This window comes from Delphinus delphis, chromosome 4, assembly GCF_949987515.2.
Source record: "Delphinus delphis chromosome 4, mDelDel1.2, whole genome shotgun sequence".
NCBI classification, from domain to species: Eukaryota; Metazoa; Chordata; class Mammalia; order Artiodactyla; family Delphinidae; genus Delphinus; species Delphinus delphis.
In genome coordinates, this window is record NC_082686.1 from 98,301,310 (window position 1) to 98,326,540 (window position 25,231).

The window sequence follows — 25,231 nt, forward strand, 5'->3', positions numbered from 1 at the left end:
ACCATCCCCATTTTATATACATAGAAACTAAGACAAAGAGAATATAGGAATGGATTCTTATTAAATAAGAATGAAACATTTTTTTATATGGAAAATGTAACATTCCTAAATTCATTGCTCTTTTCTTTGGCTAATCATCTTGTTTCATAATACATAACATGCTTCATAGAAAATGTATTTATAAAAGTTGTCATTAAATAATGCAGGGCTGAAATTTAATAAAAAATGAGTGCGCTGAATTGTCCTTTAAAAAAGCCCCAATGTTTACATTGTATATTCCAACCTTCAGGTCATTCATTAGTTGGGGAGGTGAAGGGCTTTATGTTGGTTGCCAGGAAGCACACAAAGGCAGCAGGGAGGGCTGAAACAAACAAGGCCACATTGCTGGGAAGGTGGCCTTCAGAGGCAAGCGCTTCACTGGGGCGGAAACCTTGCAGCTGTGTTACCTCACGCCTCCACACAAGAAAATGGACTTTAAAACCACAACATGTGAATAGAAGCAAGGTTAGCCAAAGAGATTTTGAGAAATTGCTTTTCTAATGCATTTAAAATGAGTATTAGATGTTGCATTCTGTGTCAGTTTCTATAAACACAGGGGAAGCTTTTACACTTTTTAAAGTCAAGCCAGGTTAAACAGAGTATAAGGAGGGGATGTTTTAAAACAATTCAACAGTGGGTTTTGAAAATAAACTGCGGAATTAAGGAAGTGTGGGGGTTGAGAGCTTTCATTCCCTACCTCTGGGCTTGAACTTTTTGCCTCCTAATTGAGTACCTTGAAATGTACTTTGATTCTGGAATTCGATTGCTAAGTTGTTTCTTTTCAAAGGCACCTGTTGAAGGAAAAGAAAAAGAAAAAGAAAAATACTTAGAGAGTTGACTGCTCCTAAAATGACGGCTGTTAAAAAGAGGTAAAGCCATTATGAGTTGCCAGAATGCTACACTTGAGTTGAACAAAGGATCCCAGCCCGGGCCAGAGAACCCAGAGAGAATTTCACAAGGTGAAACTGCAGAGGAAGATGCCTGCATAGCCCTGCTTGAAAACCAACTCAACCTGGGCGACTTTGTCCAAATACAAAGAGCCTTTGAGGTAAGCGTTAATCTTATTTCCTGGAGACTTTGAGTTGCTCATGAAGGAGACCAGGATGAAACAGATTTTCTCTTAAAAGTTTTTTTTTTTTTTTTTAATATGCTTAATGGTTAAAACAGGGAACTGAAAAGAATTGGTCAGACCTGGATTTAACACCAGAGTAACTTTATCCCTCAGTTCTTCGGGACAAATAATATTATTTAGTATGAAATTGCTGCTGTTGAATATCATTACCATCCAGGAAGGAAAGTGAATTCTTGGACAAATTTTTTTCTTAGAGATCAACATATTTTTGGAAAACAGAAAGTTACGACGGTGACAGGGGGAAGCCAGACCTCTAGGGTGACTCCCAATAATAACTGTCCTTGCAGGTAACATGGAAGTATCCCTCTGGAAATGCAAATAGCCACTTCCCGGTGTGCAAACATTCTCCCCTGCCTCACCCCAGCGACGCAGCTCCTTTTCAAAGCAGATTGTGGCACTTTATTGTCCCAGATCCCATGGGAGGGACCAGTCTGCCACTCTTTTTGCAAATATTGGAGCAATACCAATGAAAACAAAATTTTAAAAATTTTAATTACCATAAGAATTTTAACTGTAAATGAATAAGTTCCTTCTCTCTATCTTAATTTTGAATTCTGCAGCTATGCCTAATGAACAGCATATATCAAAATGATTCTTAGCTTCTCATGCTGATAGGAAGAAGTGCTCTTCCGTGCTGTGGAATTTAGGTAGACATGAGCCTCCATCCTTCCTGCTGCATTACAGTTGCTAAAATATGATCTCAGGGCTTCAGAATGTCCTCTGGGGTGCTTGAGAGCGTCATATTAATTTGAAACAGACATACAATGTTTGGGAATACCACCTTGAAATTAATAAAGCATGATGAAATCTCACCGTTATATTGGTCTGTAGTTGGTACAAATTTTAATCTTTACCTATCCAAAAAAAAAAAAGAGTTGCTAACCACTGAAATACTCTACTATACCCTGTTTTGTATAACAAGTTAAATTTTACCTGTGTTGAGAATGTCCCAATAGTATCAATCATTTCTTTTTAATAGACTCTATCATATTTAGTAGCAAAGACATGCGCTGCCCTACACTTTTCTCATTTTAATCTTCATGTATTTGCAGTTCATCCAAACCCATTTGTCTGAAAGATTTTAGTGATGCTCATGTCCAATGCCCCAAAGGAATCTGGCATAGTTTGATAGACGTAGCAAACATTTTGACAGCTTGAGGACATTCAGAAAAACGTAACAGCAGACTAGGACAGCTTTGACTCTGGAATGAACAGAAATGTGGCAGTTTTTTTCTGGTGTTAAGAACACAAAGTTGAACGCTAGGGTCTATTAGGAGGGTCAACTGTATAAAGTCAATGTGTTAGAAAGTGAAACTGCTATAAAAGGTTAGGGGTGGGTGTTCTTTTCAAATTACCAGTTAGTCTGGAGTGAACCAAAGTGAAATAGGAAAATTGGATCTCAAGATATATATATATTTAACTTTAAATGTTTCAAAGGCTGGATCACTTATTTTGAAATTAACCAGTTGGAACAGCAGGTACCACTGATGGACCAAAAGGGAGAAAGAAATTGCTGTTCAGGGCTTGCATGAACCTAGACAATCTAATTACAATCTTTTTTAAAAATGTAATTTAAAAAAAAAATTGAGCTTTGCAGGCATACTTCAAGAAAAAATGAAGTCCATCGATTTTTACCAGATTCAACAGACAGAATGGAACGATCCAATGGCAAATGTACAACCGGGAATAAAAGTTAGGCCCTTGAGACAACACGGTTTCCACACACAGCATGGACACCTAGAGAAGAATCATATACTAGATGATTTCTGTGGACTCTCTTCCATCTGCCATGAGCGTTGGACCTGCAGGCCACAGGTGTAGATTGTTGTGAAAAGAAAAATTGCCCTCAGGGGCTGTCCTGCAACACAGAACCCCAAAGTCAGTGATTTGTAGTCCAGTCACTAAAGACATGCTCTTGGAATGCCACGATTCTGGCACTGGATCCTTTCATCTCCTATTTTGTTTTTTGTACTCAGATTGCTTATTTGGGGTTGAAGAGTTTTCAGACAGTAGGTAAAGTCCATGTCCTTAAATAGCAGTAGCAATGCTTTATTGAAAAATGGGAAGCTGAGTCTTCCTGTAGTCAATGTTTCACATATGTTTCCAAATGAGATATTACCTACCATATAAATCTTAGTAGTAACATTTAGGAATGAAGTGAGTAATGCTTATGTTTATTGCATGATGGTATATGAGTCAGAATCACTTAGTGTATAAGAGTCAGGGGTCAGACTTCTTGGATTTGAGTCCTAGTTTTGCCACCGACAATGAGACTTTGTGCAAATTGCTTAATCTCTCTGAGCCTCAGTTTCCTTTGTTTCTAACGTGCGAATAATAGGGTTGTTGTGAGCATTAAATGGGGTATTATCCGGAAAGCACTCGAAAGAGTGCTTGACACAGAAAAAGTGCTCAATTAACATAGGTATTATATGTTCAGTGAGTAGAGGTTGAACAATATGGTCTTTAACATTCTCTTAATTTTAACTCATGCATTTCCTAAAAAAAAATTAAGCTTTGAATAACACAACTATGCTTTTACATTCCTTTTAATTGGGGTAGGAAATGGAAGCAATGTGTTGCAAAGACACAAATTCACATAGGAGAGTACAAAAGCATCATCTTTCCATGTCTTCATATTCTATTAGCATGTGAAAGATTTTAAGTGATGTCTTGATCCTCTTCTTTAGAACAAAGAAGTTATCTGGATAGAAGTACTAGAAAAGTAACTTGTGGATTTCTTTTTCTTTCAAGTGACGGTGGCCAAAAACTCATATATCAGCTCGCAGGGAATGAAACTTATATTATTCATAGCATTGTAAAATGCTTGTTACTTAAACTTTCCTGTAGCACTTGTAACGCTTAGAGAAATGATGTGGTCTCTGGATATTCATATTGTTTTAATGTCAAACATATTTTACATTTTCTTAGATACTTCAGAAGTCAGTTACTGTGTGAGGAAGGATGGCTGTGATTTGCTAATTTTATAGGAATTCTGAGCAATAGAAATTATGGTCCAAGGGAAATGGAATTTTGGAAAAGCCGCATTGAGACTTGATGTATACTGACTTTCTTCCAAGACTGTGGCTATGTAGGTTCCTGAATATTTCTTTTCTTTATTTCTCCATCGTTGACCACTTCATGTCAGGACAGTCTGCTCTTTGATCTTGGAAGCCTTGTTGCCTATTTGGCCTGTATCTAGTTTGCCTATACTGCTGGACTCACTGGACTGGGTCCTGACCTGCCTCTGTCAGCAACTGTGTCTGTATCACCCCCTGGTACATTCTTTCTGGCCCAGAGCCATGGCCTGGCCCTACCCTGTCTACTCCATGCTGCTGTTTGCCGAAGTCCTACTAAATCTTTAGGTTAAATAGCTTGAAATGAAATCTCCTAAACCGCATGTAAAAGGTGAACTATTTCTGCTTAAAGTAGGAAGGGCCAGGACAGTTCAGTGTGAGAAAGGAAGAATAAAAATCCTAACAGGAAGTCCCCAGAGATGTTAGGGGAAGGTTCTCTGAACAAACTTGTCTTGGGGAGCTGAATGGAATCTAAACACAACACACTTGTGCTGACAATCTAAAAAGACCAGAGAAATTCAGAAGGCACTTTTGCAGGTCTGAAAATTGTGCTTAAGGTGTAATAAATGATTAAATCCACAGAATGTATGATATCTTCATGCTTGATTGTCTTTATAAAATTCCCAAGATTCCTGTCTACAGTAGGGCCTATGAACAACGCTTCCTTGTACCAACAGGACAAAGTTCTGTTGCCCTGCTGGGCAGGCTAGACTCTAAGGGAATACAGACAGTAACTGTTACAAAAAATTTAATTACATACATTTACAATTAAATAAATCATATTAACCCCCCCCAAAAAACCCAAGACCTCCTGCCCCACCCCTTCCATCCTTACCTCTCCCAGGGATGAGAAGGAGAAATGAGGAACCCGCTTGGTGGTGACAGTGTTGGTCTGTATTTTTAAAGTGAGGTGGGGCTAATCTATTAAAAGGCTATGAGATTGAAAAAAAATATACAGACAATCAGATTCCCACCTTTCCATTATTTATCCTTCTTTCCGAACTGTCAGGATTCTCCCAGTTCATTAGGGACCTGCCTTCTCATTGCTCACTGTATCTTCACTATTAAGTTACCCAAATGGACAGGCCTTCCTGGCTATGGCTCATGTTCCAGAACTATTCTTACCTCTTGCTTCTTTCTTTTCTACCCCAGACATCACTATTCCAAACACATAAATAAAATCACCCATCTTTGTTTCATTCCCTTTCCTCAGAACTGTTAGATTTTGTTTGCCTCTGTCAAAATATGAGACAGCCCATGAAGATCATTTAAAAAATATATTTTTAAGGTAAGACTGATAGTTAAAAACTGTATATTATGGAATCCAATAAAGTTCCAAAATTAGAAAATCTTTATTTTTATAGGGTGTGCAAACTGTGTAAAATATATAATAGCACATTCATGATAAAGACTTATTTCTTGCTCATATAGAGAGCAGATATTTCTAATAGGCAGGCAGCTCCAAGTAGGGATTCTGGTCCCCAGGCTCCTTCCATTTTCCTCCTTCCACAGTGACCATATGTCAAGCTAGTCATGGGGAAAGAGCATGAAGGAGCACATGGGGAAAGGTTTTGTGGGCCAGGTTCCCGTCCCAATTGCAAGGCCATCTGGAAAGTGTAGGCAGGTGTGTGCCCAGAAAACAGTCTCACCCACAATCCTTAGAGTGAATGGTAGGAAAATTTCCATCTCTCCTAATAAACCAGCATACTTATCTCATAAATTAAGGAAAGTCATGTGCCTAATGGTGTTTTGTGTTTCGCCTTAGCTGCCAGGAAGTTCAAAGCTAAATTCAGAGTTCAACTGATACAACTATTCTTAACATAGATTTTTCTGGAACAATTATCTTCTGTTTTCATTATATGATCCTTGCTCTTTTATCTTTGCTTTAATGGTCCAACTGCCTATGTACCTTCTATTGTAACTGAACTAAAACTCTTTCTAGAAATCAGTGGAGGTAAAAATGATGAATAAAAATTTAATATCTTTGAAGTTCAGTAAGATTTTATAAAACACTTCTGTAGGTATCGTGTTATTTGATCCTCTCACCAGCCTGAAATGTAGGCAGGGCAGATATTTTTATTTCCCATTTACACATAAGGAGAATAAAGCTCAAAGATATTTAATTGAGTTGTCCCATGGGGCAGAGCCAGGGTTCTGTGGTAGATTGCCAACTTCCCAGCCCATTGTATGGCATGGCTACCAGTGGCCACCAGGCAATCTCCCTTTGAGATTTGCTCTAAGGAATAGGAATCCAATAGGATAAGGACTTCATTAACAAAACGAGCATGTCCAGTGAGTAGCACACAGGCACTGTGCCTTGGTAACTTGGAATTAATGCACCATCAGCAAATAATCAACACTTCCTACAATAAAATCAATGCCGAGAAGGGTGGAAGAATAAAAGGGAAAGATAGGAATAACTCATTGCTTTTTTATTATTATTTTTTCCTTTCTAAAGGCATTCAGTGGAGGCTTGAGAGAAAGTAAACAGGTAAAGCTTAATCTATAACTTTATTCCATAGTGCAGAGTGCATTCAGCAATCTCAGTCAATCCATCACCTGCTGAACAAAGGCAGCAGGGCAGAGCACTTCTCGCCCCAACTCCCTTAGTGGAATCCAAAAAACCTATTTTGGATGGCAGTAGAAAATCAGTGAACCCTGCAGGCACCCCTCCTCAGCACTAAGGTGATAGCATGAAGACAAATCCAACAGCCCTGCAGCTGGCACAACTGGAAACGACAGAGGAATTTTTGGTGGTTTTGTCCGAGTTGCTAGAATTCATGCGTGAGGTTAACAAACGATGCCATCACCAAAGCACAAGCAAGTGAAGTTCTTTGTCAACACATACGAAAAATCGGTCTTCCTGAACACTGCTGCCTTTGTGCTAAATTTTGTGACAAGTTCTAACGGCTTCATGCCTTTTCTAATTTTTCTGTGTGCTTTCATAACAGGTGCTTATAAAAATTAATCTTGGTCAGAGAGGGTGGTGAAGAGTGCTTTTGGGGGACAGATATTTAACCTTAAGCTTTGGCCAGGACTGAAGCAGAGAAGGCAACCAAGAAACTGGTCATAAACGAGAAAGAAAGCAAAGATGCCTATTGCTATTCATTTGTAGTATATCAACTTAGCCAGACCTTTAGACCTAGGGCACAGCCTACCTTTGTAATTTCCTGAAAATTAAAAAAGGAACATGGGGCTTCCCTGGTGGCGCAGAGGTTGAGAGTCCGCCTGCCGACGCAGGGGACACGGGTTCGTGCCCCGGTCCGGGAAGATCCCACATGCCGCGGAGCGGCTGGGCCCGTGAGCCATGGCCGCTGGGCCTGCGCGTCCGGAGCCTGTGCTCCGCAATGGGAGAGGCCACGGCAGTGAGAGGCCCGCGTACCAAAAAAAAGCAACATGAAGAAAGACAACTGGAGAACTATAATTTGTGACATTTTGATTTCACGTTTGTCCTGTGTTGACAAGTATAGCACACCCAATGATGAGACGAGACCCCACCAACTTTGTTGCTAGAAATAGGAATCCTCTGAATTGTCTCTTGTTGATTTCTGACCTTTGCCTGAAGCTCTGCCTCATGCTTGCTCAGACACGAATCCCTTGGGTCTTTTCTTCCCTCGTCACGTCTTACCGCCATGTTATAGATAAGCATCTTGTGAGATATTGATTCTCTGGGCGCCAGCATTCTCTGCTGAGGACTTCCAGGGACACGGTTTTCCTCTACTCCATCGCCTCCCATGTTCTCCCTCCCTAATTCTCTCAACACCCCTGAGGCCAGGTTGTCACACTGGTCTTCCTCCAGATCTGTCCAATATGGTGGCCATGGGCCACATGTGGCTATTTAAGTTAAAATGAAATAAAGTTAGAATTTAATAAAATAAAAAATTCAGTTACTCACAAGCACCGGTCACATCTAGAGTATTCAGGAGCTCATGTAGCTTGTAGGCATCACATCGGACAGTGCAGATAACAGAAGATTTTCCTCATCACAGAAAGTCCTATTGGATAAGGCTGTGTCAGACCTTTCTCTTGGTATCCTTCTAACTTGTTCCCCTTCCTCACTTCTGGCCACATTTATACGGCCAAGGGGCTACTTGCAGCGCCTTAATCCCCCTGGAAATATACCAGACTGCTCATTCCTTAGAGCCTGGAGGCCAAACTGATTATTGGCCCCAGAGGTACCAGAAAATATTTTCCTTTACTTTAGTCTAAGACCCATCTCTCCGCTTTCCTAGGGCTGTAAAGAATGGGAACATCTATTTCTTCCAAGGGAATCCTTACCTCCTCCTTCAAGGCCCCCTCCCGTCGCCACCGGTATTCAGTCTGGATTTATGGTTCCAACAAGTCAGTCACAAAATTATCTGACACTGGCACATTACCCAAATTGTTCATGCTGGTGGTGTTTTAGTTACTTGAATGCTTTAACAGTATTCCTGTTTTAGGACCTATCAAATGCTGGTGCCTCATGTTGGAATATTCCCGCTTCCCTCCCCCCAATCTCCAGGCAACTCCTCACTCATACTTCATGTTTAAATATCACCATCCCAGAAAGTCTTCTCTCACTACCCAGGCTGGGTTAGCACCTTATCCTGTTCCTGTTTTCTCTCTTCATAGCTCCTGTGTGTTCTTTTCTTTCTCTAATTGCAGATGCTCTGATTAACTACAAGTAGAGCCATGTAGAAGGATCAGGCTGGCAGAGAGAAATCGGTGTGAGACCCCAGAGCGTGGCGACCCTGGGTGCAAATGAGATTATCTTGAGGAAAGAGCAGAGTGTCTAAGACGGGATCTTAGGGGAATCCTTCAAGGGGGTAGAGAAACAACTGGAGTCCATACCATAAATAAAGAAGCAGGTTTATTTCCTGGAAGTTGAGGGAGGAGAAGCAAACAGAAAAAAGGGGTGCAGTCAGTCATATACAATTTTTATGATTCCTATTTATTTAAGTGTTCTTTTATTATTATTATTATTTTTTGCGGTACACGGGCCTCTCACTGTTGTGGCCTCTCCCGTTGCGGAGCACAGGCTCCGGACGCACAGGCCCAGCGGCCATGGCTCACGGGCCCAGCCGCTCCGCGGCATGTGGGATCTTCCCAGACCGGGGCATGAACCCGTGTCCCCTGCATTGGCAGGCGGACTCTAAACCACTGCGCCACCAGGGAAGCCCAGAGTTCTTTTATTATTAAAAGAAAAAGAAGGAATACATTATTTTCATTGTACAAAATCAAAGTTACACATGAAAGTCTCCTCTTACCATGGCTTACCCTTAGCAACTACAGTACCTTGGGTAACTACTCTTAATGTTGCATACTTCTAGTGTATTTTTCACTCATTTCTACCCATATATGCATGTACACATATCACATGTAGCTTTATTTTACATACAGTGTATTTTACATATAATATATATTACATATTTTATTTTGTGCATTCGAGGAAGAGTGCCACATAAATAGCTGCTAATCATGTGAAAATATACTCCAACTCACTAGGAATTGGATTTGAAACTTTAATCAAAAAAGAAGACATCCTTTTTCATTCATCAACTTGGCAAAGATTAAAAAGATCAATAATGTTTACTGTTGGCGAGGAATCAGGGAAATGAACACTATTACTAAAATTGTAAATTGTGAAGGCTTTTTTGGTAGGCAATTTTCTGGAATATATCAAATGTAAAATGTATCAAATGCATACTTTTTGAACCAGCAATTCCAATTCTACAAGCTATCCTAAATAAATTATGACAGGTACAGAAATAAAATTTGTATAAAAATATTCATTGTAATATTGTCCATAAAATGGAGTATTTAAAACACCCCAAATATTCATCAATAAATTAATGGATAAATTAATTATGGTCTACTTCTACTACTCAGCTATTAAAAAGAATAAGGAAGACATAAGATTGCCAAGATTTACTGTTCAGTGAAAAAAAGAAAATTGCAGAACAGTGCATAATCATATTCTAAAATGAAAAATGTGTGTATTTTCCATAATTGAGACCTTGTGTGTCAAGGTCTCAATTATGGAAAAATAGAACTGTGCTTGTAGCAGGGTAAGGTATGGCAAATGGCTTTGTGGACTCCTTATCTATACCATAATTCAATGCAAAGGTAAATGTTATTAAAGTGTCAGTATATCTTAATAGCCTAAAGACTCGGTGCTACTATTTTCTAAATGTATGGTCTAATGAAGCTGAATTTAAAAGCAGCACCTTTTATACATACTTTGTCTCTCTATGAAGTAGTTTTCTCCATCCCCTTCCTTTCATTGAACTTTAGCATTAAGAGAGAGACTATAGAGAGGCATTGTTGCCTTTATTTCTCAGGTGAGGAAACAAAAATCCAGATGAAGGGATTTGTCCATTTGAGTTGTTGGCAAAACCAGAACATCACCCAAAGTGGTCTGATTTCCATTTTTGTCTCTTTTCTCTTAGTGAACAATGCTAAACTTTACTCAAATTTATTTCTCATCTTCCAACATTATTTTACACAGTATGATTCTATAACTTGACCATTGTTCACTACTCTGACCCCCTCCCCAACCTGGCTATTATTGGTAAAACAGATGAGCACCACTTCTACAATATAGATGAGAATATTAACAATACATTCATTCATTTACTGATTCTTACAACAGATATTTATTGAATGTTTACCCTTTGGAAGTTGAAAACTGCCGAGACCCAGACCTTCCCTCACGGAGAGCTATATTGACAAATAAACTTGGAGTTATTGTGTAATCACTCAGTGCTCTGAGGAGAGAGCAATGTTGGGGGAGCACATAGCTCACATTGGGGAGGGGACTCCGGGGAGGCTTCCTGGAGGAAGAAACATCCAGGCTGCCATCTGACAGAAGGGCATCACTCAGGCAGGTAAATGGGGCTTGGGAGAGTAGTTTTCAAGAAAGAGGATGGGAAGTACAAAGTTTGCTTGAGCAGAAGCAGTATGATGCTTTTTGAAGAAGTCAGAAAACTCATCTGCAAAGGGGAAAGGAAGGAAAGATAAGGCTGGAGCATCAAGCCAGAACCATCTAGAGGGCCTTAGAGAGCTGTGTTAAAGAGACAGACAAAGAGACAGACAGATAAAGAAGATGTGGTACATATATACAATGGAGTATTACTCAGCCATAAAAAGGAACGAAATCATTTGTAGAGACGTGGGTGGACCTAGAGACTGTCATACAGAGTGAAGTAAGTCAGAAAGAGAAAAACAAATATCGTATATTAACGCATGTATGTGGAATCTAGAAAAATGGTACAGATGAACAGGTTTGCAAGGCAGAAATAGAGACACAGATGTAGAGAACAAATGTATGGACACCAAGGGGGGAAGTGGGTGGTGGTGGTGGTGGTGGGATGAATTGGGAGATTGGGATTGACATGTATACACTAATATGTATGAAATAGATAGCTAGTAAGAACCTGTTGTATAAAAAATAAATAAAATAAAATTGAAAAAAAATGTATACACCCTTAGGTTCATTTCAGCATTATTTATAATAGTCAATATGTGGAAGCAACCTACATCAATAGATGAATGGATAAAGAAGAAGTGATACACACACACACACACACACACACACACACACACACACACACAAATAAATAAAGAGGCAGATATTGGGGGACTGTACGGAGCCCCTGACATGTTTTAATCATGGGAATGACATGATGGGATTGACATTTTGGAAATGATCACTAAGGCTGTAGTTTTTGAAATGGTTCGGGGGGGTGGAGGTGGGAGCAGGACCGAAAGGAGGCGGAGAGGCCACTAAAGGGCTGGTACAATGGCCTGCCTGCACAGCAGAGGTTAGTGGAGAGATGCGGGAGTGATGGTGCGCAGAACTCGTTGATCGATTGAGTGTATTAAGGCAGTAACATACATTGAGTTGGGGAACACAGGAAGAGAAATGAGTATTGTTTTTTTTCTCCTTGAACTTTTTATTTTGAAAAATATCAAACCTACAGAAATTTGAAAATGGAAAGACAAGTGCAGTGAATATATACCCTCCACCCAGATTCAGCAATTGTTAATATTTTGCTTCCTGGGTAGCTTATAAACAACAGAAACTTACTTCTCACAGTTCTGGAGGCTGGGAGTCTGAGATCAGGGTACCAGCTTGGGTGGGTGAGGGCCCACTCCCAGGCTGTAGACTTCTTGTTGTGTCTTCACATGGTGGAAGGGGCTAGGGAGCTCTCTGAGGTCTCTTTTATAGGAGCACTAATTCCATCTATAAGGGCTCCATCTTCATAACCTATCACTTCCCAATGGTCCCACCTCCTAATATCATCACACGGGGCATTAAGGTTTCAACTTGTGAATTTTGGAGGGACACGAATATTCAGAACATGGCACACGGTTTTACCTCAGTCATTTAAAAGTTATTTCAGGCATGATGATAGTTTGCCCCAATTAACTCAAAATATACCTCCTAGGAACAAGGGTCTTCTTCTAAATAGCAACAATGAAATTATCTTACCCAGGAAATTTAACTCCATATATTACCTAATAAAAATGTGTGCATTAAAATATCCCTGTTTGCCCTGGTAATGTCTTTCATGTTTTTTTTTTTTTAATTATAGATCCTTTCCAGGATCACACATTTCCTTTAGTTTCCTTTAATCTAGAAGCATTCTCTTACTTTTTCTCATCTATCATGACATAGATATTTTTGAAGGGTCATGTCAGATGTCTAGAACATCTCACAATCTGGATTTTCTTATTGATTCTTCACTGTTAGATTTAGGTTCACCATTTTTGGAAAGGATACTACGTAAGAAATGTTATGTCCACCTCTTGAATGACACCAGAGGCACAGCATGTCAGTTTGTCTCATTACTGGTGATGCTATAAGTTGGATTGCTTGATAAAGTGGGTCCACTAGAGTTCTACCTTTTAAAGGTAACTGTGGCGTGGTACTATGATATTGTGTTATAGTATTCTTCAGTATCTTTCACCCATTAGTTTAAGCATTAATTGATGATCTTTGCTTGAAACAATGACTACATAGGCTTGGAAAATGGTGACTTTTAAATTCTTTTGATCCTTGTTTATTCTCAATGTAACATTCCTCTGTAATAAAGAGGCTTCCTCTTTCTCACTCCCTTTTCTCTCTTCCTTCTATTGTCTGTTTGTCTGTCTGTCTGTCTGTATCTTGGGTGTTACTACAGACTTGTGGATTCATTTATTCTATTCAATGCATTACTATCTATTACCATCATTATTCTTTCTGATACTGAAATTGCCGAAGTTTGGACAGTGTGAGCCCCTTCAAGCCAGCTCCTGCATCCTTTTTACATGTTTCCATCAATCTTTTATCACTTCCTTGCTTTCTGGCAGAGCTTCTGCATTAACAGTCAAACTTAAACAACTGTGGACTTTGGTCAGTGAACAGACACTGGTAAATGCTGCCAGAAAAAATACTGGAGCTTCTCCCACCATTGATGTGGTATGATTAGACTACTGTAAAGTTCTGGGGAAGGAAAAACCCCCAAAGCAGCCTGTCATAAAGGCCAAATTCTTTTTTTTTTTTCAGTTTGATGAGTTTAAAAAAAATTTTTTTTATTGGAGTAGAGTTGCTTTACAATGTTGTGTTAGTTTCTTCTGTACAGCAAAGTGAATCAGCTATACGTAAACGTATATCCCCTCCTTTTTGGATTTCCTTCCCATTTAGGTCACCACAGAGCACTGAATAGAGTTCCCTGTGCTATACAATAGGTTCTCATTAGTTATCTACTTTATACACAGAATCAATAGTGTATATATGTCAATCCCAATCTCCCAGTTCATCCCACCCCCGCCTTCCCCCCCTTGGTATCCATATGTTTGTTCTCTACATCTATGTCTCTATTTCTGCTTTGCTGCCAATAAGTCATCTGCACCATTTTTCTAGACTCCACGTATAAGTGATATTATACAATACTTGTTTTTCTCTTTCTGACTTACTTCACTCTGTATGACAGTCTCTAGTTCTATCCACGTCTCTACAAATGGCACTATTTCATTCCTTCTTATGGCTGAGTAATATTCCATTGTATATATGTGCCACATCTTCTTTATCCATTCCTCTGTCGATGGACATTTAGGTTGCTTGCATGTCCTGGCTATTGTAAATAGTGCTGCGCTGAACATTGGGGTGCATGTATCTTTTTGAATTGTGGTTTTCTCCGGGTATATGCCCAGTAGTGGGATTGCTGGGTCGTATGGTAGTTCTATTTTTAGTTTGTTAAGGAACTTCCATACTGTTATCCATAGTGGCTGTATCAATTTACATTCCCACCAACAGTGTAGGAGGGTTCCCTTTTCTCCATACCCTTTCCAACATTTATTGTTTGTAGATTTTTTGATGATGACCATTCTGACTGGTGTGAGGTGATACCTCATTGTAGTTTTGATTTGCATTTCTCTAATAATTAGTGATGTTGAGTATCTTTTCATGTGCCTCTTGGCCATCTGTATTGTCTTATTTGGAGAAATGTCTATTTAGGTCTTCTGCCCATTTTTTGATGGGGTTGTTTGTTTTTTTGATGTTGAGCTGCATGAGCTGTTTGTATATTTTGGATATTAGTCCCTTGTCAGTTGCTTCATTTGCAAATATTTTCTCCCATTCTGAGGGCTGTCTTTTCATCTTATTTACGGTTTCCTTTGCAGTGCAAAAGCTTTGAAGTTTCATTAGGTCCCATTTGTTTATTTTTGTTTTTGTTTTCATTATTCTAGGAGGTGGGTCAAAAAAGGTCTTGCTGTGATTTATGTCAAAGAGTGTTCTGCCTATGTTTTCCTCTAAGAGTTTTATAGTGTCTGGCCTTACATTTAGGTGTTGAATCCATTTTGAGTTTATTTTTGTGTATGGTGTTAGGGAGTGTTCTAATTTCATTCTTTTACAAGTAGCTGTCCAGTTTTCCCAGCACCACTTATTGAAGAGACTGTCTTTTCTCCATTGTATATTCTTGCCTCCTATGTCATAGATTAGGTGACCGTAGGTGCATGGGAGGCCAAATTCTTCAGCAGAAGAGCTGAGGAGGAGATTAAGGATGTGTATATGTGTGTGTGTGTGGGGGGGCTATATCTTAGTGGCTTGAAGCCACATGGAGGGAGGTTCATGAAAAACTAACAAGTATTCATATCTATATTTTATCAATGGCTGTGTTGCCTACGGGATTTTCTCAATGGCCCTTTATTGCCACGTCACCGTCTGCTCTCTTGTTGTCTCCCATCCTGTCCACCTGCCCTTTCTGACACTATTCTCTTCCTGTCTGCTTAAACAAACAACAAAAACAAATACCAAATTCTTCTTCTCTCCTTTAGAGCAGCTTGAACCTTTTGCTTTCTTGATCGATGTCTTTCATGGGCCTCAGGTTTCACTTTCTAACTAAATAGAAGTCTCAAGAAATTTTCTCAAACAAAGATATTTTGGCATCAAATATTAACTTGGTACGTTTTTCACCTTATAAGAACTGGAAAGAATCCACTAAAAGATTTAGTTAATGGTTTTTAATCTTCTTGGTAAGAACCATTTCAGTGGAGGTAAAGGGAAAGAAGCTGGATTGCAAAGGTTGAGTAAATTGGAGGAGAGGAAATTGACACAGTGTGTGAATGTGATTCCTTTGAGATGGTTGTTTGAAAGGAGAAAGAAGGTGGGCCAGTAGCTGAAAGCAGATGGGAATGTCAGGGAAGATTTTTAACAGTTCAAGTAATTTGATTATGTTGAAATGCTTATGAAAAGGAGTCAATAGAGAGCAAGAGAAGAGAGTTCACTGAGGTGGTAGGGGAAGGAAACAGGAGGATTTCTGTTACCACGGGAAGGGAGGAAGGAAATGGCTACCGATGCAGGTCAGTCTCTATGTGCGTGCAGAAAACTGAGGAAGTTCCCATCTGCTTGATGTCCCCTACCCCTCTTCCTCTTCCTCTCTATTTTCCTTCTTCACTGCTGTGAATTAGTAGTCAGACTTCTCTGTTAGGAATGGACAGGGAAATGATCAAGTAGGTGTTTGAAGCAAGTGAAAATAAGGGTAAGAGTTCAGCCAGGAAACATGGAAGCGTTCCTAGTAGCATAGGAGGGACCTTTTGAGGTTGGAGATCATGCATTTTATTACTGTGACACCATTCTGCCCATTTCTGTGATATTTGTTCAGCAGCCTGGATGTAGGCATGGAGAAGATGCTTTTCCAGGGCTAGTGTTTCGCTAGACACCTGGGATGGAAGTGTGACAGAGAAAAGGAATGAGTATAATGGCCAGAGATTGGGTGAAGTGTTGGATTTCTGGTTTGAGGAGGATACGAAGAGCAGGAAGGAGCTGATAATTTGGTTTAAAAAATTTTCCTCTGGAACCTGGGTTGGAATCTTTCTGACTATTTAGTCACTTCCTGCTTACTCTATTGATTCAGAGTTCATATGTAAATTTTAAGTAGACCAACAGAAAGCTTTAGGGTTCTAAGTAAATAGATTTTAGCAAAATTGCATGAGACCATTTGGGTATACATATTCCAACCTCATACTTTTCTGTTTTTTTGATGAATGTGCTATCCTAGAGAGAATCAGATTTTGTTGAAGTCAACATATTTGTGACATGATGAAAGTGGTTAGGAATTGGAAATCCTAGGTTCTAAGCCTATTTCTGCCAACAGTGAGCTATGTGACCTCAGAGAAGTCTTTTTAATTCTCTGGGCCTCAGTTTCTTCCTTTTAAATGAAGGGTTTGGTGCAGACTCTCTAAACTTTTTTCCAGCTCTAACATGCCTGAAGTTCATGGATGTGTGCAATTCTTTGACTCCGTCTGTGGTTTCCATTGAAGAGAGAGCAATTGTTTTTAAAAACAGTATATGTTTATTCTACTGTAAGGATATTTTCAAATGAAGATCAATGAAGCTCAAATGTCTCTTGGCTATACCATTCCACTGGTCAGGCTCATCCCTCCAAGTTTTTAAGCTTAGGCAAAACAGATGATAGTGATAAACATGGTTTAGGTCCATAGCAGAAAATTAAAGACTTCCATAGACTTAGAGAAAAATATTATGACACTTACACTTCTCAGGGAATATGATCTTTATTTAAAAGAGAAAGATTTATTGACTTTTTATCCTGCAGCTGCCATTCAATTCTAATTTACCAGTTGGATAGGAAATCTAACTGTTGAATTTTTGGTTTGTGAGAGTTTAGTTCTAAACCTTAAATTCAGTATGGGGGTTTCAAGGCCTGTGTCTTTGTTAGTCACAAAAATTTAACTCCATTTAGATTGGTGAGCTCTTGAATCATTGATATCATAATGTAAATGAAAATTAAAACCAACTAAAATCCATTGAAGCAAGAAAAGATAGCAGTATGAACCTTGGCTGGCAGACTAGTCTCTTCTGTTGTTCAGTCTCTCATGAATGTTCATTGGTAAATGAAAATTGCAAGGGATGATATAAACTGATGCATCTGTTTGAAATAACATAGCTAATCTTCTGCTCCAGAAGATGTTCACAGGGTTTGACAGCAAACTCTAATACATATTCATAACCAATACACTTTGTGACCAAGGGAAATTGAGGCAAGTGCAACGGAAGTGTGAGGAAGCAGCATGCCAATTTTAAATTTAATTATAGAGATGGGGGGAAGGATGCACTGAGATAGTATATCTTCATCCAGCTGTCATGGAGCACTACCAAAAAATCATGCTACATATTTGACAGAAGAAATATTATTTTTGGTTAAGTACTTGATAAAACCAGCAGATTCTGGGGAAAACAAGATTCTGAGATCCTATTAGAAACTATTTTTTTATGTAGAGAAAAAGAAGCACTGCAGAATTTTAATCATCTAAAAAAAAATTTTTTTTTTCAGACTTAAGAAAGATTTCTGGTCCACACAAGATTTCAGTTCATGGAATGTTTTTGCCATGTTTAAGTCCTAAATTCAGTTTGAAATTAGGAAAAGCAATAATTAGTGTGATTCTTGTGATTTTTTTACTTTTGGTAACCTAGAGCCATGTGTCATTCAATGGGATCAGCATCCCTGGGCTCCCCACTCTAACGTAAGTACTCGAAGAGCATAGACTTCAACTACCTTGTTCAGAGCTGGTGCTGAGGGCTTAGAATAGTGTTTGGCATGGAGAAGTCACTTCATAAGTGTTTGTTGAATGAATGAAAAAATCTACCTCATGATACCTTGTATGATGTACATGTTCAATATATATTTTTATTAATAAATAGATCAATGGATGGAAGTACTTCTCTAAGTGGTTTACAACTTGCCATTTGACATTAATTTTCAGAATCTGAAAGTAAATACTCAGCAATGGATAAAGGCAGTGCAACTTAGGTCAGTGACATGTTAACCCACTATCAGCTTTGACAAAGGAGAAAATACCCAGATTTCTGACTAAATTGGATTGTGATCTCTCTGTAGTTTTAAAGTAGGACTTGTATTCTTGTCTTGGGAACGTCCATGTTTACAGAGTAGGAAAAAAAAGAAAAATGTTTTCCCCTCATTTCATTATAAAATATTGCTATAGGAAAAAGTCAAGGAAAAAACAAAGATAAGCAACATTTCTAAGAGTCGGCAGATTTGGAAAGATTTGTGTCTGCTTTGGGAATGTTTGATCTGTTTTGCCAGCAAGTATGTCGGTGTTCAGCTGTACTGGAACTATTTTTTAGAAACCAGTTGGTGACTCTTAAGAAGAATGAGAATACCCCAGGTGGTGAGGTATAGGCAGTCTCATACTTTGTTAATGGAAACGTAAATTTGTTGAGTCTTCTGGAGGAAGATTTCGCAAAATATATCAAAAACTTGTGCAAATTCTTTGACTCAGCAATTCTGCTTTAGGGAATTTCCCTCAGGAAATAATTGGACAAACAAGCAAAGATGTATGTTGCAGGGTGGTTTATATGAAAGGGGAACGCATTGGGAACTATTGAAGTTGTTATTAACAGAGTTTATAAATTTTATGCCTTTCCATAGAATATTCCGTGGCCATTAAAATGATGTTAAAGACCAATATAAAATATACAAGGCATAGCTTCATGGTATGATGGAAAAAGCAGCGCACAAAGGTATGTAAATCATGACACCATTTGGTAAGTAATGCACAGGTATGTCTGTTTCTGCCTAGGAACAAGTCTGGTAGGCTTTTGGCGTTACGGAGGATTTTACTTTTTGGCTTATCTATATTTTGCCTTTTCTATAGTAAACAAGGATTATTTTATGCAAAAATAAATAATTTTTAAATGTGTTGGCACACTCATATTTTGCTTATTGAAAGTACGTGATCTCTTCTTGGTGAAAAAAAGGCCTGTCAAGTTTCTTAGAAAGGGTATATTTTCAGAATTTTGCGCTTAGCCTTAGTGCTCAGTTTTCATATAAGTTACAGTGAAATCCAAATCTTAACAAAGCTCAAAAGCTGAAGAGTATGTAACAGAGTTCATGCTTTTTTTTTTCTTTCTTAAAGACAGCTCTCAAGAACTGACTGTAGCTGCAGAAAATGCTTTCTAGGCAAAAGGAGATGATGTTTAGAATATTCTTTGAAAGGGATTCAGGAAGACAGGAAGATTTTCTAAAGGTCTGAAGTCGTGCTTGGCTGAGATAATCAGCCAGACATTCTGAGTATATTAGCTTCCTTGCAAGAACAATGAGAGGCCATAGCTGGTTATTTTCTTACTCATAGTTACCTAGACACAGCAAAATAAATTTGTTAACATCACCTTAGGAAGAGCTGAATGAGAATACGTTTTCTAATGGATCATTCACTCTTCAATTTTATTAGAAAAGGAGTTCTAATAGATGCAGGAGTACTAATTATTGCTCAAAAAGACCAGACAGAGAATCATGACTAATAGGAGTGAAAGGGTATACTTTAAAACATTATGAGGTAGTTTTTATTTGGAAGGCCTACATTCAAATTAGAACAAATTGTCTATGGGAAGAAGGTTTTGTTAAAGCTATACTAATTAAATTTTCAGTTGAAGGGACTGAGAATTATTTTATGCTCTATGTTTTACAATGAAATCCAATTTCATAAATTCTTAATATTTCCCTAGCTAGACTAAATATATGCTTGTGAATTTAACTTGACGTGGGTGTGTCTTCAACAATAATAAATATTGTCTGAATAAAATTGTTTAATGTGGGACTTCCCTGGTGCATATTTATTTAGAATGAAGGATTTTCATGGTAAAACCATGGTTTTATTTTAAAACTAAAAGCAAAAAAAGCTAGTGAGTGAACAATTAGTAATAGAATTGCCAAGTATGTCATACAATTGTGCTTCTCTGTCACATTTCATAAATTGGAAGTATTTCTCAAATTTTCCCCCGGTGCATATTGGCATTATCCATGTGCAGAAAATTATAAAGTTGATTGTATATGTTACTTTGGGGAAGAAAATTTATTTTCTTCTTTGTTTATGGTCTATTTGCCATTCCATATTCTAGAATGTAAAAAAAGAAGTTGTCTTGGTATTTGTCAGAACAGTTTCTTGTTCGTAGAAATAAAAATAAATTACAAACTTATAGGAAGAAAATAAGGTTTGGCTTTAAAATGCTTTTTGTTAAAGGGATAATGATATAGATTTGAGAGGCTGATTGATGTCATTACATAATAGTTTAAAATACAAGATCAACTTGACTTAGCTTTCAGGAACAGTTTGCAGTTTGGGCTCAAATGGAGTGTTGTTAAGATCAGGTTTCTTTCCGTACTCAAAATCTGGGTCACTGAAAAATTTCCATCATCTAAACTTTTTAGTCTAAAAGTAATTTAACAAAGTTAAGAATGATGGCCTTCTGAGTAGTTCAAACGGCTAAATACCAATTATTTCTCAGAAAGTTAATTTAATTAATTAAAAGCTTAGACTAACTTCTGTTAAACACTTGATTACTTAGTTCTCACACACGTGGTATCTCAGTTAACCGTTCTTATTAAGACTTTATATTTTTAGAGCAGTTTTAGGTTCACAACAAAATTAAGGGGAATGTACAGAGGTTACTCATATACCCCTTACCCTGAAACGTGCATACCCTCCCCCATTCTCCGCATCCCCACCAGAGTAGTACACTTGTTACAACCCATAAATCTACTTTGACACATCATACTCACCCAAAGTCCACAGCTTGCATTAAGGTTCACTCTTGGTGGTGTACGTTCTATGGGTTTGGACGAATGTATCACGACATGTATGCGTTAATGTGGTTCCATACAGAGTAGCTTCACTGCCCTGAAAATTCCCTGTGCTCTGCCTATTCATCGTCCTCCACTTCTCTAATCCCTGGCAACCACTGATCTTTTTACTGTCTCCATAATTTTGCCTTTTCCAGAATGTCATGTTGTTGGAATCATACAGCGTGTAACCTTTTCAGATTGGCTTCTTTCAGTTAGTAACATGCATTTAAGTTTGCTCCATGTCTTTTCATGGCTTGAGAGCTCATTTCTTTTTAGCACTGAATACTATTCTATTCTGTGGATGTACTATAGTTTATTTATCCATTCACCTATGAAGTACATCTTGGTTGCTTCCAAGTATTGCTAATTATGAATAAAGCTGCTATAAAGATCAGTGTGCAGGCTTTCATGTGGATATTAGTTTTCAAATCCTTTGAGTAAATCCTAAGGAGTGTGATTGCTGGATCTACATATGGTAAGAGTATGTTTAATTTTGTAAGAAACTGCTAACCTCTCTTCCAAAGTGGCTCTATGATTTTACGTTGCCACCAGCAACGTATGAGAATTCCTGTTACTTTACATCTGTGTCAGCATTTACTGTTGTTAGTGTTCCAGATTTTGGCCATTCTAACAGGTATGTAGTAATATATCACTGTTGTTTTAATTTGCATTTCCCTGATGACATATGATACGGAACATCCTTTCATATGCTTATTTGCCATCTGTATATGTTCTTTGGTGAGGTATCTATTAAGGTCCTTGGCCCATTTTTAATTGGATTATTTGTTTTCTTATAGTTGAACTTTAAGAATTCTTTGTATATGTTGGATGAATTATTTATCAGATGTATCTTTTGAAAATACTTCCCTGTCTATGGCTTGTCTACTAATTCTCTTGAAATTGTTTTTCATGAGAAGGTTTTAAATTTTAATGAAATCCAGATTATGAATTCTTTCTTTCATGGATTGTGCCTTTGGTGTTGCATCTAAAAACAAACCTAAATGACCAAACTCAAGGTCATTTAGGTTTGTTTCTATGTTATCTTCTAAGAGTTTTATAGTTTTGTGTTTTACATTTAGGTCTGTGATCCATTTTGAGTTAATTTTTGTGAATGGTATAAGGTCTGTGTCTAGATTCATTTTTTTGCTATGTGGATGTCCAGTTATTCCAGCACCATTTGTTGAAGATTTTATCTTTTCTCCATTGTATTGCTTTTGGTCCTTTGTCAAAGATCAGTTGACTGTGTTTATATGGGTCTGTTTCTGGGGTCTTTATTCTGTTTCATTGATCTGGTTCTATATTCTTATGCCAATTCTTTTGCCAACCATGCTGTCTGGGTTACTGCAGTTTTATAATAAATCTTGAAGTTGGGTAGAGTCAGGCTTCCAACTTTGTTCTTGTCCTTCACATTGTGTTAGCTCATCTCAGTCTTTGGCCTCACCATATAAATTCGGAGTCAGTTTTTCAATATCCACAAAATAACTTGCTGAGAGTTTTATTGGAATTGCATGGAATCTATAGATTATCTTGGGAAGAACTGAGATCTTGACAATACTGAATCTTCCTCTCTATGAACATGGAATATCTCTCCAATAATTTAGTTCTTGACTTTGCTGATAGGAATTTTGTAGTTTTCCTCATATAGATCTCATACACACTTTGTTAGATTTATATGTATTTCATTTTTGAGGGTGCTAATGTAAAATGATACTGTGGTTTTAATATCAAATTCTTCTCATTCATTGCTGGTGTATAGGAAATCTACTGACTTTTGTATATTAATCTTGTATCCTGCAATCTTGTTATCATCGCTTCTTAGTTCCAGGAGCTTTTTTGTTGATTCTTTCAGATTTTCTACATAGATGATCATGTCATCTGTGAACAAAGACAGTTTTATTTTTCTTCCCAATCATTATAATTTTACTTCCTTTTCTTGTCTTATTGCATTAAGTAGAGCTTCCAATATGATGTTGAAAAGCAATGTGAGAGGAAGACTTGCTTGCCTTGTACCTGAGCCTTAGTAGGAATGCTACAAGTTTCACCATTAAGTATGATGTTAGCTGTATGTTTTGGGCAGATATTCTTTACCAAGTTGAGGAAGTTTCCTTCTGTTCTTAGTTTACTGAGAGTTTTGATCATGAATGGGTGTTGAATTTTGTCAAATGCTTTTTCTGCATTTACTGATATGTCGTTTAACCTTCATAATCATTTTCTTGAGACTGATATTTTGCTATATCCACTTCACAGATGGGAGAATTAAGCCTCAACAGTGAAGTAACTTGCCAGTAGTTCCCACAGACTCTGGTGGAACCAGGATTAAACCTACAATTGTTTGACCTGCTCTACAATATGCTGCCTCCCTGTGCTTACTGTCAATTCTGACTCTTTGGCTCTGAGGTAGTAGAAAAATAGATTCTCTCATCATGAAGCTCACCGAACTAAACAGCCTATCAATATTAAGCTATATACTTATTTGAAATACAGATGCTTCTCATTATTCATGGATTCTGTATTTGCGAATTTGCCTACTTGCTAAAATTTATTTGTAACCCCCAAGTCAATACTCAAGGCACCTTCATGGTCATTCACACACATGTACAGAGTGGCAAAAAGTTGCAGTCTTCCAGTGCGCTGGTTCAGTGCTGAGGTCAAACTCAGTGACACCCTACCTTCTTATTCCAGCTCTCGTACTGTAAACAAGTGTCCTATTTGTGCTCCACTTGGTGCCAAGCTTTTGCATTTTGTGCTTATTTCGGTGATTTCACTGTTTAAAATGGCTCCCCAAGTGTAGTGTAAAGTTCTGTCTAAGTGCAAGAAGGTTGTGCTGTGCCTTATGGAGAAAATACGTGTGTTAGATAAGCTTCACTCTGTCTTGACTTATAGTAATGTTGGCCATGAATTCACTGTTAATGAATTAACAATATATATTAAAATGTCTTTCAGTGGAAACAGACATAAAACAAATTATGAATTGACGATGAAAATATTGTGACCAGAGGCTCACAGAAACCTAATGTTGTATTTCTCATAAAAGCCATGGTTCAGTATCTGCTAATTTAGTGTTTGCAAAGGCTTTATAGAACATAACTACCACGAATAAAGAAAATCAGCTTATAAGGTTTCACTGTCTTTGTAATGGTGTGTTCATAGAGGTGACTTCTTGCCCTTGGATTAAAGTGTCACTGGGATATCATTTTACTGGCTATGCTAAGCTCTCTTCAGGGATTCACCCATTTTCTCTAAACCACTATATTTTTTTCCTATTGATGCTCTAACAAATTACCACAAACTTAGTAGCACAAACCTCACAAATGTATCATCTTACAGTTCTACAGCTCAGAATTCCAAAATGGGTTTTACAGGGCTAAAATCAATGTGTTGTCAAGATTGTCTTCCTTCTGGAGCCTCTAGGGGATAATCTCTTTCCTTACCTTGTCCAGCTTCTAGAGGTCATCTGCAGTCCTTGGTTCATAGCCCTGCATCACTCTGACCTCTGCATCCATCATCATATCAAACCTCTGACTCTCCTATCTCCCTCTGCCAGTTATAAGGACATCTGTGATTGAGGATGTCAGCTTGTAGGTCTGTCAGTTATTTGCTCTGCAGCCCCAATTCATTTAAGTATAGCACCATTATAAAGTAGATGTTTTTCTTTGCATCTTGGAAGAATCGCTGATTAGATCCACCTTTGGGGGTAGCACAGTGCTCTGGTATTTAGGACATTTTCACTGATGTCTTGTTTTTTTTCCTGTTTCTAGCCCTCAGAGCCAAGTCAAACCATTTGTATGTCCAGAGAAGAGTTTGTGCAGAGGATGACAGAGATTGTTGGTTGGGGCACAAAGGAAGAATATGGAGAGCTCTTT

At 38.1% G+C, this 25,231-nt stretch overlaps 1 protein-coding gene across 1 annotated transcript in view; it reads left to right on the top strand.

Moving 5' to 3' along the window:
• Window positions 1-769: 769 nt before the first annotated feature.
• Window positions 770-25,231, top strand: part of WDR49 (WD repeat domain 49) — a 133,788-nt gene continuing 109,326 nt past the window's right edge. The window contains 2 exon segments of the mRNA XM_060010159.1: window positions 770-1,087; window positions 25,127-25,217. Of these exon segments, the coding sequence (XP_059866142.1) occupies window positions 920-1,087; window positions 25,127-25,217 (259 nt within the window). The 5' untranslated portion in view covers window positions 770-919.